This window comes from Corylus avellana, chromosome ca2 (assembly GCF_901000735.1).
Source record: "Corylus avellana chromosome ca2, CavTom2PMs-1.0".
NCBI lineage: Eukaryota > Viridiplantae > Streptophyta > Magnoliopsida > Fagales > Betulaceae > Corylus > Corylus avellana.
In genome coordinates this window covers 12,685,906-12,697,908 of record NC_081542.1, presented here as the reverse complement: position 1 = coordinate 12,697,908, position 12,003 = coordinate 12,685,906, and the positions used below count along the sequence as shown (strand labels likewise).

General features: G+C 40.7%; 2 protein-coding genes across 2 annotated transcripts; one reads left to right on the top strand and one right to left on the bottom strand.

Moving 5' to 3' along the window:
* The first annotated feature begins 6 nt into the window (after window positions 1–6).
* Window positions 7–4,842, top strand: LOC132168753 (transcription factor BHLH42). The gene is made up of 8 exons (XM_059579787.1): window positions 7–274; window positions 363–617; window positions 1,827–1,923; window positions 2,079–2,093; window positions 2,185–2,241; window positions 2,318–2,903; window positions 3,500–4,464; window positions 4,554–4,842. The coding sequence occupies exons 1-8, from the start codon at window positions 171–173 to the stop codon at window positions 4,638–4,640; spliced, it is 2,166 nt and encodes a 721-aa protein (XP_059435770.1). The 5' UTR covers window positions 7–170; the 3' UTR covers window positions 4,641–4,842.
* Window positions 4,843–5,283: 441 nt separating this feature from the next.
* Window positions 5,284–11,716, bottom strand: LOC132168752 (general transcription and DNA repair factor IIH helicase subunit XPD). Its single transcript, XM_059579786.1, has 12 exons — window positions 11,096–11,716; window positions 10,246–10,526; window positions 9,825–9,907; window positions 9,328–9,731; window positions 8,929–9,122; window positions 8,584–8,764; window positions 8,333–8,457; window positions 7,616–7,705; window positions 7,334–7,412; window positions 7,120–7,196; window positions 6,310–6,418; window positions 5,284–5,770 (listed from the first exon to the last, which is right to left on the bottom strand). Exons 1-12 carry the CDS (start codon window positions 11,627–11,629, stop codon window positions 5,651–5,653), a joined length of 2,277 nt encoding a protein of 758 aa, XP_059435769.1. The 5' UTR covers window positions 11,630–11,716; the 3' UTR covers window positions 5,284–5,650.
* Between the last annotated feature and the right edge of the window lie 287 nt (window positions 11,717–12,003).

The following is a 12,003-nucleotide window of genomic DNA, read 5'->3' as shown; positions in this document are numbered from 1 at the left end:
AAAGGCGTTTGATTTAAAGATCAGATGATCACCAGTTCTCCTTTTTGTCTATTTACTATCATTGGAACCCAAAAGTGATTTTTTTTTTTTTGCCCTTTGTGCGGCTGATCATTGATAGAAAAGAGCTGCGCTCGAGTAGGTCTGGCGGTTAGAACTCATTAGCTGCAACCATGGCTGCACCGCCAAGTAGCCGGCTTCAAAGTATGTTGCAGGCGGCGGTGCAATCGGTTCAATGGACCTACAGTCTATTCTGGCAAATCTGTCCACAACAAGGGTACGTAATTTCTATACCAAATACAGAAATTAATCGATAATTATTTTATTTTATTTTTATTATAATTTAATTCGCTTCTGTTGCGTAGGATCTTAGTTTGGGCAGATGGTTATTACAATGGAGCAATTAAGACTCGGAAAACAGTGCAACCGATGGAGGTTAGTGCCGAGGAGGCGTCTCTTCAGAGAAGCCAGCAGCTTAGAGAGCTCTACGATTCGTTGTCCGCAGGAGAAACGAACCAGCCGGCAAGGCGGCCTTGTGCCGCCTTGTCACCGGAGGACTTGACTGAGTCGGAGTGGTTCTATTTGATGTGTGTCTCCTTCTCTTTTCCCCCTGGTGTGGGGTAAGTTCTTCAGCTTCTGCTAGATTTGCTATCTTATAACTTTTTACTAGTTAATTTCTTCAAGTGAAAATCTCAGTGTGCATCAATTTGCAATAAGTACAAATAGAAACAAGAAATCATGGGCTGATGATTTCCCTTCTCTCTATTTCAAAAATTTCCTTTCCTAGATAGTAGGACATTTATTACAGTTACTAACCAATCAATTTTTTTCCCATAAGAAGGGAGCAAAGGAAATAATGAGGGGGCGGAAAATAGGTCCACGTTCCAAGAAATGAGTAATTGAAATTGTGGTCTGCCCAACAAGTTCTTGAAAACAAGACCTGTTATTGTTTTTTGAATTATAGTTTGAAATATGTTCCTGGTTGCCCGCACGACACGTTTAGTGAGAGCCTTTATATATCATTTTTCTTTCCTCTTCGTGTGTTTCAGAGGCTAATTAATCAAGGTGATCAGTTGGTTCACATGGATTGGATGTCTTTTTAGTAATTATACTTTAATGACTTCTGCAAATGTGTTCGTGGAAGTTAAGCAAAAAGTCATAAAGTAAATTCACTAGAAAGTTGAACACTGGCTCGATGAATTTGCTACTTCGATTGGTAAAACAAGCAAACTATTCTCACCTCCTTCCACTTCACTTGAGCTTGAAACGAAGCTTTCATGCTCAGCATACATGCTGCTCGTAGAGGAATTAGAATCTTTCCCAGTTTATTTGAACGGAATAATATCGAGTTAGTTATATTAGAGAAGTAGTTTTGCCTCCTGAAAAAAGTGAAAAGACAAAAATATCATTTTAATATAACTAACTGATGAAGATCCTGTTGCCTTATATAGGGTTTTTATGCTGCAGAAATGAATGGAGGCATAGAGCATTGATGATTATTTAAACATGATTGATGGCTCTTTTCACGTGTAAATCCCCATCCACATAGAATCTTATTTTGAATACAAGTTTTCCTTTTTCTTTTCTAGTATGGATCAATCGTGTTCCCAGCTATACGTTAAAGCCGTTTTCATGCATTACTCTAATAACATTTCCTCAACTAAAACAAGAGGGAAAAGAAATGTAGCAGAATCTTAATTACAAGCTGAAATTTGCCAATTTTGAGCAGACAAATACTTGGCATTTGTATTTATGAATTCTTACCATCAATAACATACTTCATTAAGTTAGTGAATGTGATCTAATTCCGAGGTGGGACGTGATTGTAGGTTACCGGGAAAGGCATATACAAGGCGGCAGCATGTATGGCTCACCGGTGCAAATGATGTCGACAGCAAAACCTTCTCTAGAGCCATTCTTGCCAAGGTATTTTTATTTTCCTTTCCTTTCTTTTTTATTTGAGAACTTAATGCAAAGTTAATTACAAGAAAAAAGAAAAATTAAGAGCTTAATCTTCTATTTAATTGATCAGTAACTAACTTTGTCCTCTCTCCTTCCTTGCAATTGGACTCCATGCACAGAGTGCTCGTGTTCAGGTAATCCCGCGTTCCAAGCAAGCTTCGCCTTCTCTATTAATTACACGTTTGTCCTTTTATCAAATTAATTAATTTCTGTTAACATTTTCAGACCGTAGTATGCATTCCACTCCTGGACGGCGTCGTTGAATTTGGCACAACAGACAAGGTAACGTACTTAATTTGCGTGGATTTACATAAACAGCAAACGAATATCGATGACAAATTGTTTTGTAATTTTGTAGGTGCCAGAAGACCTTGGGTTTATCCAACACGTCAAGACCTTCTTCGCCGACCACCCACACAGCCACCACCACCAGCCTCACCCACCAAAACCCGCTCTCTCCGAGCACTCCACCTCCAATCCCGCCACCTCGTCCGACAACCCTTCCCGCTTCCACTCTCCTCCGGTCCCGTCCATGTACGCCGTGGCTGACCCACCGGTCAACGCCAACCCAGAGGACGAAGAGGAGGAGGAGGAAGAAGAGGAGGAAGAGGACGACGAGGATGGAGAGTCCGGGTCGGAGGCCGAAACCGGCCGTAACGGCCGGCCCAACATCCCAGCCGCTCAAAACGCTCCCGGGATAGCCGCCGCGGAGCCGAGCGAGCTGATGCAGCTGGAGATGTCAGAGGATATCAGACTCGGGTCGCCCGACGACGGGTCGAATAATTTGGACTCGGACTTCCACATGCTCGCGGTGAGCCAATCGGCCAACCCCACGAGCCACCAGCGCCAAGCCGACTCGTACAGAGCGGAGTCGACAAGGAGATGGCCACTCGTGCAAGACCCACTAGCCAGTGGAAATTACGTTCAACCACCACCGCCTTCAGGTATTTACTAAAACTGGTAGTTAGGGCTTCCGAGATGTTAGCTAAAGTTCAACGTCACTAAATTTGGTCCCCCCCGAGTGGGGCCCAACTGTCACGTCACTCAAAAGTCGAGACCCCTAATCACCGTCGGATGATGATGTATGTATGCGCAAAGGTAATCATCATATATGACATGATTGTTCATACACCCAAAAAAAATATTCACATGGGGGAAATGACAAATGGGTCCTCCTCGCTCGTGGTGCATGGGAAATGCATTAATGGCTTTTTGGCTTTCCTCTCTTGTTGTCCGTGAAACTGTTGCTTCTTGGGATCCTGACTTTTTGGCTGAAAAAAAAGGAAACAAAAACAACAAATTTCCGTGTAGAAGGTTGTCTCGATACCTGCAAAAAAATGGAGAATTCAACGTTTCAACTAACCCTTTTACAAAAAATACAATGGTTGACAGACTGATAGTCACATTTGGCTACCAGAGCCCATTATTTTTGGTTGGTTATCTACTTATATCAATCAATTTGTACTTCCCAAAAATCTATGCTCTCCCATTGGTTGTCTAATCATTCACATGTCTACGTGTGTGCGTGTTATTGGTGCAGGACCTCCACCTCCGCTAGATGAATTGACACAAGAAGACACCCACTATTCCCAAACAGTCTCCACCATCCTCCACACCCAATCCCAGCCCAGCCGCTGGGCTGAGTCATCGTCCACCGCTTACGTCCCCTACTCCAACCAATCAGCTTTTGCCAAGTGGACCAACCGCGGGGACCCACACATCCATGTTCCTGTCGAGGGCACATGCCAGTGGCTCCTGAAGTACATTCTATTCAGCGTACCGTTCCTCCACTCCAAGTACCGCGACGAGAATTCGCCCAAGCTCCGCGACGGCGACGCCTCCACTCGGTTCAGAAAGGGAACCCCGCAAGATGAGCTCAGCGCCAACCACGTCCTCGCCGAGCGCCGGCGCCGGGAGAAGCTCAACGAAAGGTTCATTATTCTCCGGTCGCTGGTGCCGTTCGTTACCAAAATGGACAAGGCCTCGATTTTAGGAGACACAATTGAATATCTTAAACAATTACGTAAAAAGATTCAAGATCTGGAGGCGCATAACCGACAGATGGCGGTTGAACATCAACGGTCGAGATCAGGGGACCTACAAAGATCTAATAGTTTGGGGGATCTACAAAGATCTAGTAGTTTAAAGGATCAGCGAAGTGGAGTAACAGTAGTAGACCGAACCCATGTGGGCCTGGACCGGCCCAGATCGGGTCAATCCGGGCCGGATAAGAGGAAGTTGAGGATTGTGGAGGGGAGTTGCGGTGTTGCAAAGCCCAAGGCAGTGGAGTCGCCACCGCCGCCGCCATCACCGTCACCGACCTCGACGGAGACCTCGGTACAGGTGTCAATCATAGAGAGTGAGGGGCTATTGGAGCTCCAATGCCCTTATAGGGAAGGGTTGTTGCTTGATATCATGCAAATGCTCAGAGAGCTCCGGATTGAGACCACAACAGTCCAGTCTTCACTGAACAATGGGTTCTTTGTAGCTGAAATGAGAGCCAAGGTATTAAATAAGGCTGGGTTTTATTTAGGGTTTTTTGCTTCTTCTTTTTTTACGACGAAAATTAAATTATTTGTGTGTTCTGTGGTCAGGTGAAGGAGAATGTGAATGGGAAGAAAGCAAGCATTGTGGAGGTGAAGAGGGCAATAAATCAAATAATACCCCATACTGACCCTTAGATAATTGCAGGAGATGAGGTGAGGGGAGGTGAGAACCCGTAAATTACTGACCTATCGATGAAGTTAGCAGTGTACAATTTATAGTATTTTTCTGATTGTCGTTGAGATCAAGTAGTCATATCCCCAAATTGTAATCTAACAAACAGTATGTGTATTATTAGCATAAAAGTGCAAGAAATGCATGATTTAATTGCTCTAATAACGCCTGTTGATGCACTCTATTTGAAATTGATATTTGAATATTGTAGCTAATCATCTTTGAAGGTGGCCCAGAGTGGTAACAATCTCTGAAGTTGGGCACCATTTTAGCTGTTTAACAGTTACCAACTCATAAGCACACGGATTTCGCTTCGGCGCACCGTAAAAAAACTAGATTTTTTCGACGGTTTATACCACACCAGAATTTGCCGTTCGGATTTTAAGACGAGTCATTGCCTTTAAAAAAGCTTTAAGCAGGCGATTTGAGGCCTCGGGCCACATTTTGCAAGACTAATTACAAAGCCAATCAGCATTCATCATAACAAGGTCTATATTTGGAAGCATTCATGAATTTGCCCTAATGTCATAAAGCAAAAGATCAATCAGCAAAGTTTTAATGAATCACAAGAAGCTCATATTTTGATTTTGGCACAGCCGAACGGGCTAGCGATAAAAACGCGGCAAAATTGAATAGAATTTGCATCATTATCTAAATGTATAACATTCTGTCTACCTAAAAATATGCACCTGCACCAGGAATTTTAAACCCCAAAAAACAAAAGAGAACAAAACAAAATTCATTCATGTGAATCCATTCAAAACATTCTAACACTCACAAATTTCACTATCAGGGAAAAACCAATGCTTTGAAAACATGGGTAGTTTCTGCTTTTTCATAAGAAGCTTTTCTTCTCACAATTTTTCCACAACTTACCCAACTTTATTCTCTTTGCAAGCATGGACCAAGGAAAGAATGAACCACCAAAAAAGCACCCATCAGACTGAAAATTTGCTAGCAGGCAGATAAATCCTCAATACAACATTTCGTTCAAGTTGGCATCACTCATCTTCTCCACATCTTCTTGGGACAAAAGGGTTTTGCTACTGCTGCTACCAGCTTTATCATATGGTTGAGCCATCTTCCTAAGGAACTGAACCGAGAGACAAACAATTATTAACATTACACAAACCATTTTGTATATGGTAAACATGCTTACTTACATATTGTATTAAACTGACTTGTATACAAGATACAAACTTTGAATTTTATCATCTTGTTTTAATAACAAACCATTTAGAAATTGTTACGATGCAAAAGTTCAGAATTTCATAGTTCTATAATTGGTAATTTTGCTTCCACTGAAAAGTTGCCAAAAAAACTTGACTGATCAACCAGAGAGATATGTAGATCTTCATCTCAGATCCTTCAATCTTTATCTGTTTGCACAGGCATGTGGATGGGGTAAGGTGAGATTAAATAACTCAATCCTCCTTGTCATTCCCCCAAGATAAGCCAAAATTGCTAAGGCAATCATTTTCGGGTCACTATTTGGTAGATCGGACAAAACATGACACAGTGATGTGCTTTCAAGTTGTTGGTAAACTATCCTTGAAAGTTTAACAGATCTCTTTCAAACTGTAAAATGTCAAAAGCTTGTAGAAACAACATGTGATAGCAACAAGATCCTACCTCCCGTGCTATATGCAGAGCCATGTCCGTGCTCAAATTCAGATGTGCATCACGTAAATGCGACAGAATCCACCCAGGCAATTTAGAGCGCTTGTCATGACGGCTATACCTGCACAAGATTTATGTCAACAGTCCAGCATATAAAATTTTCTCAAGATTGGGAACTGCAACCATGAAGAAAATGTAGTGATCAAAGATATTTTCCCAATAAGGATTTAACAATTGCAGTGCCAAATCCCCAGGTAAAATCAACTAGCTCCTTCTAGGAACCTATTACTGTCAGTTACCTCATACGGTTTTTAGCAGTCGAAGAAGAGAGGATATATGATAAAGAACAGATGCTTTTAAATATCATAGTTATAAAATGTCCCATCAATAAAGAAGGGGCTTTCTGGACTGTACCTCAAGCAATCAGTCATATAGGTGTCAATTCCCCACTGATCATTTTGTACTAAACTTTTACTTGGTTACCTGTCTATTTACATCTCTACAACTTTTTGTTTGTTATTGCAGCCCTAGGTGGACAAAAACAGTATGTTACAGCTCGATGAACTGACAACTTTGCTTCAGGTTGTTATTTATAAAAGTAAGTTGCTCAACAAACATGAGTATCTATATGAATATTTATTAAGTAAGCAAAACTTACTACAATTCAAAAAGTAAGCAAAATCAGCACATCAATACTTGAAATATCTGTATGAATATTTCTTAAGCTCCAAACAAGAACACTTCTGGGCTGGCTCCATTAATGAATACAGGAATTTGAAAAAAAAAAACAAAAACTGACAAACAGGAAATAAGGCAACAGACCTTTTGTCAGCAAAGATCATCATCCCATAATCAGCCTTTGATCGGATTACACGGCCCACACATTGAGCAGCTTGTCTCTGGTCCAGTAAAACTTCATCAATAAATATCTTAATCTTCCAAATTAATATTTTAAAAAAATAATAATAATAATAACTGAAATCATACAGACAAAACAATAGATGTTCCTTTGACAAAAGGGGTGCTGGAACCATACCAAGGCATCAAAAGTCAGAAAATCTCCTTCCTTTATCTGAAAGGTGTCCCGTAGATATTCCAATCGGGCAAGCAAAATCCTGCAAAAACATGCTTTATCTGTCACATCATAGACAAAGCATTTTCAACAGTAACATAGATCTTCCACTAACTAAAAGTTCATAAAGCTGAACACATACTTGGTTCCCAAAATCTGTTTCATAAAGTAGTACAGAACCATTGTATCATTTTTTTATTTATTTTTTTTTGATAGGTTACAGAACCATTGTATCATAAAACTCACTTGCTCAATGTGTACTGGAAAGGAACACCAAACATGATGACTAGTCTACCATAATGTCGATCAAAGTCTATACCTTCAGCAACTTTTCCCCTGCAAAAGTACAGACATATTCTCAATGTAACTGAACCTGTATCAATCAAAAATCTCCTCTTACACAAGCAATTCCTTTAAAACTCAGCAAATGACACAACACTCATAGAAAGACACATGGTGACTAGATATATAATCTGAGTCACTTCTCAAATTTTAGAACAAGAAAAATTTCCACAACATTGCATGGTGTTCTTCTCGTCACTTAAAGTATTAACACAAAGACTAGAACTAAGGCACATGCACTTGATAGCCTGAGGTTTTACAATTGCACCAGAAAATGGCCCCTTATAAAGACTACTACTACATTTCCTCCACTACGTTCTAGAATTTCGATGGCATATAGTATTCAGATGATCTTTTTTTCCCCCATCCAAACGTTAGAGAAACAATCAACTGAACAATTCCCAACACTCAATGAGTCAAACTAAATATCTCCACCTTTGCAAGGTGGAGAAGTAGTCAACTAGATGTCTCCACCTGGTAAAGAAGTATTACTAGCTTAAAAGGCTGAAAAACATTCAAAAATTCAAGAATCAATAGATCATGAAAATTTAGAGGCGATTTTTTATCACCAAACAGAATTAATTAAAAAGAAAAGGCAGTTAAACATGACTAATATGATACCTGGCAACAGAGAAAAAGATCGCACCCCTCCCGCAATCGCAAGCCTTGCGGTAGTTGTCAAGAGCCAAAGTAGTTTCCACAACATCCTGTGTCTCAATGAAGACAAGCTTATGCTGCATTATTTCCTATGATAATCAGAGTGTCAAGAACCTTTATAGATAATCAAATACTTAACAAAACTAAGGGGGGCAGCAGGGTGAAATTCAATTGCAACGGAGTAAAAATTCAGAGAACATGAATAATGCAGCTACCTTCAAAATTCCGTTGTCATTCCAACTATTCACTATTCCATCCATATATGAGTAACTGACAAAAAAGCATACAATCCCATCTGGAACAATAGATGCCATCTCCACCAAGAGCCTCCCATAATTCCTTACAACACCAAGATCACTTCTCATATCAAATTTGGTACTGACTGGAAGCTGATCACTGAAAGAAGAACCAAATTACCTAGATACTTAGCAAAAAAGTAAGATAAACAAGAGAAAGTGGCCTAGATGTCTTACAGACTAAAAAGTGATAACAAAGATGGAAAGACTAAAAATCATGATCGGCCAGCTGAAATGCTAACATATTTTAGTAAAAATTTATACCTTCCACGAGTGAGAACCATTGGGCAAATGCAATCTCTTGTTAAGGACATTTTAAAACTTCGACTAACAACTGGATGGAAGTTAAGAAGACGGGGGTAGAGATCAATTGGACTCAGAGTTCCAGATGTAATGACAACTGACTGAAATCGATCGAAGACAGGCTTTATGGCAAGAGAAGCATCATGGCAACTAAGCTGAAATATCAAAATACAAAGTAAAAACAAAATATGTAAATACTAAATTTGAAAAACAAGACAAATTAGGATGTAAATCTTCATTGCATCCACTGCCAACATATTAACCGAACCCCAAAGGTAAACTAAACTGAAAACATAAGAAGAAAAGAATAAAACGAAGGAATAAGGGTGGACAAAAATAGGGGAAAGGGGGGGAACCAACCTGAAGCACGGGGTCAGGAATATGCGGCATTCTCTCATCATAAGGTTCAATTATAATTGAAAAACCACGAGTGTACGTCCCCACAAGTGTTGCAAAGTCACATATTGTTTGGATATGTAAAAACTCATCTGTATCGGTGACTTCTAGTGTCAACATCAGTGAATGTAGGCGATCATAACAAAATTTCAATGTTTTTTGATCAATTCCAGCATGGGTATTAAGAGATGAAACAAACGCAACAGGCCCCTCCTTCTCAACATTATCGGTTTCCAGCCGCCCCTCCAGATATTGGACCAATCTACGTAAGACATGCAGAAAATGCTCTGCTCGGCGAATATTTCCTGGCACAGCCTCCTTCAGAATATCATCAGGTAAGGCAGGATTAGAGAGCCAGGTGTCCGAGACTGCAAGATAAGAAAGTTCAGTTCATGACAACCATGTACATTGTCAGACAAACCGTGAGACTTAAGAATGAAAGATTGATGTAGTCCACATACTAGGCAGGTTTCCTCTTTGTGCCAAACCCTCAACAAGCCGATTGTATTCTGCACGCAGTCTACCAGCATCTGTGGCCTTGAACCTTCCTACCATGTCAAACAATTTAAACAAAAGCTGTATAAAATTTTAGTTTAAGTTTCAAAGAGGAACTAACAAACAAATGTAGTCAAGAACAATCCAGCTATTAGGTCTTAAAATCACATCAGAATACACAGGCAAACACAAAAGAAAGACCTACATATTAAAAAAAAAAAAACTCTGGGTAACTATCAAACCGCATTATATAACATGGGCCCCGCATTTTGACAACATTAACAAGAGAATCTTTAGTTTCCATGAAACAAACCAATTATGAACCTAATACATAGCATATATCATTGAATCAAAAAGAATTTAAAAATTTGGGGAAAAAACGCATACTTCTCAATCTCCTGACGCATTTTATTGAGATTCCTTCTGGCCCCTTCAAGTGTCTGCCTTCTCACACTAACACTAAGAGCTTCAATACAAACATTGTCAATATTATGTGCCTCATCAAACACCACAACAGACTCCCTCTGCATTTCCTTGGATATAATCCCGGCCACCTTAGGATCCAGGAGATACTGATAACTATAAACTACCACATTTGCAAACTGCACCATATGTCGTGCCAAGAAGTATGGACACCACCCTTTCTCCTTTCCATACACCCTCAGATCCTGCAAGCACATTAACAAGTTTTGCTTCAGGAATTGTTCTACATCCGACTGATTTTGGATCTAGAATGTAAGAAATAACTTGGCCATTTTAATATCTTAAATTCAGGTTGAAAACCCAAAATTTATTCTTTAATTATCAAAAACAATGGGCATAATCAGATTTCATTCCTTTCGGCCAAATGGGGATATATTTGCTTATTACTCAACAACATTGTCACTATGCACTATGCAGCCAACAAGGATACCACGGGCAGCAAAACGTGTTGTTTCTTCATAACCATCTAGAATCCATGAATTACAAAGAAAAAAAAAAAAAAAAAAAAAACTTTACAATCCAAACTGAAAATAAGTTCCAGCTACTTCAATACGATGATTAAAACCTATTTAACATAAACTCAGAATACTCAGAAATAACCACAGATTCTCGTTTAGAGGCTAGCAATGTCGAAACCCCATTTGGCAACAAAAACTTTTCTTTCCTAATCACCCAAACAACCAATAAAAATCAAACAAAAACACAATCCCAATGCTTCAATCAACAAAACAATCAAACCACAATTCATGTCTACCTGCAATGTATAAACTCCCGGCGGCAACACCGCGCTGGACCCCGCCTTCTCATACTCCTCGAAGAACTCGCAAGTGGGCACGTTCGGGTTGGCCGCGGCGGCGGCCCTGACCCAGGTGGCAGTGAGTCTCCGGCAGCTGGCGTCGACGGAGTCCCGGTTCTCGGCTGCGAGAACTCGTGGGTTGACGCAGAGGTTTTTCCGGGAGGAGAGGCCTACGGCGAGGATCTTGGCGCGGTCGCCGAGATGGGTGGTCTGGTAAGTGTGGAGGAGCTTGAGCTCGGCGAGGGTCTTCTCCATCTCGTGGACGGTGCGGGTGCAGTAGAGGAGCTTGACGGGGTTGTGGGGCTTGGAGAGGACGTAGCTGGTGATGAGGGAGAGGAGGGCGATGGTCTTGCCGGTGCCTGTGGGCATTTCAAGAAGGCAGTGACCCTTGGCGTCCAGGGATCGCTTGAGTTCGAGCATGTAGGCATATTGCTCTGGGTATATATGGTCGTAGGGGAAGTAGACTGTTACGTCCTCCATTTCAAACTTCATGGCTTTTGGGGGTTTTGAGAGAGACAGAGAGAGACAGAGAGGGAAAAGAGGTTTGGGGCCGAGTGTGGCAGAGCTGGTTGATTTCCAGAGCTCTACTACTTCTTCCTGTGACTCCTGTTCTGTCTTTTTACTTATACTTCTTCTAGAGCTTGTCGTTTAATGAGCTACGAGTCCTTTTTTTTTTTTTCTTTGTTTTTGGGGTAATATATATATATATTTCCATGAAGTACCACATTTCGTCAATATTTCCATGAACTACCACACATATGTACCACACATATGGCCCGTTCACATCAAATTGCCATTTTCTTTCCAAAACTACCTTCCGTCAGTCAAACTCGTTAAATCACACAATTAACATATTGTGTGCGTTC

Coding starts and splice junctions, on each gene's coding strand:
- LOC132168752 (XM_059579786.1), bottom strand. CDS start 11,629: ATGAAGTTTGAAATGGAGGACGTAACAGTCTACTTCCCCTACGACCAT. Junction 9,732..9,824: donor ACAAAGAGGAAACCTGCCTA/GTATGTGGACTA, acceptor CTTATCTTGCAG/TCTCGGACACCTGGCTCTCT. Junction 5,771..6,309: donor CTCTGCATATAGCACGGGAG/GTAGGATCTTGT, acceptor CTCTCGGTTCAG/TTCCTTAGGAAGATGGCTCA.
- LOC132168753 (XM_059579787.1), top strand. CDS start 171: ATGGCTGCACCGCCAAGTAGCCGGCTTCAAAGTATGTTGCAGGCGGCG. Junction 2,904..3,499: donor TCAACCACCACCGCCTTCAG/GTATTTACTAAA, acceptor TTATTGGTGCAG/GACCTCCACCTCCGCTAGAT. Junction 4,465..4,553: donor TAGCTGAAATGAGAGCCAAG/GTATTAAATAAG, acceptor TTCTGTGGTCAG/GTGAAGGAGAATGTGAATGG.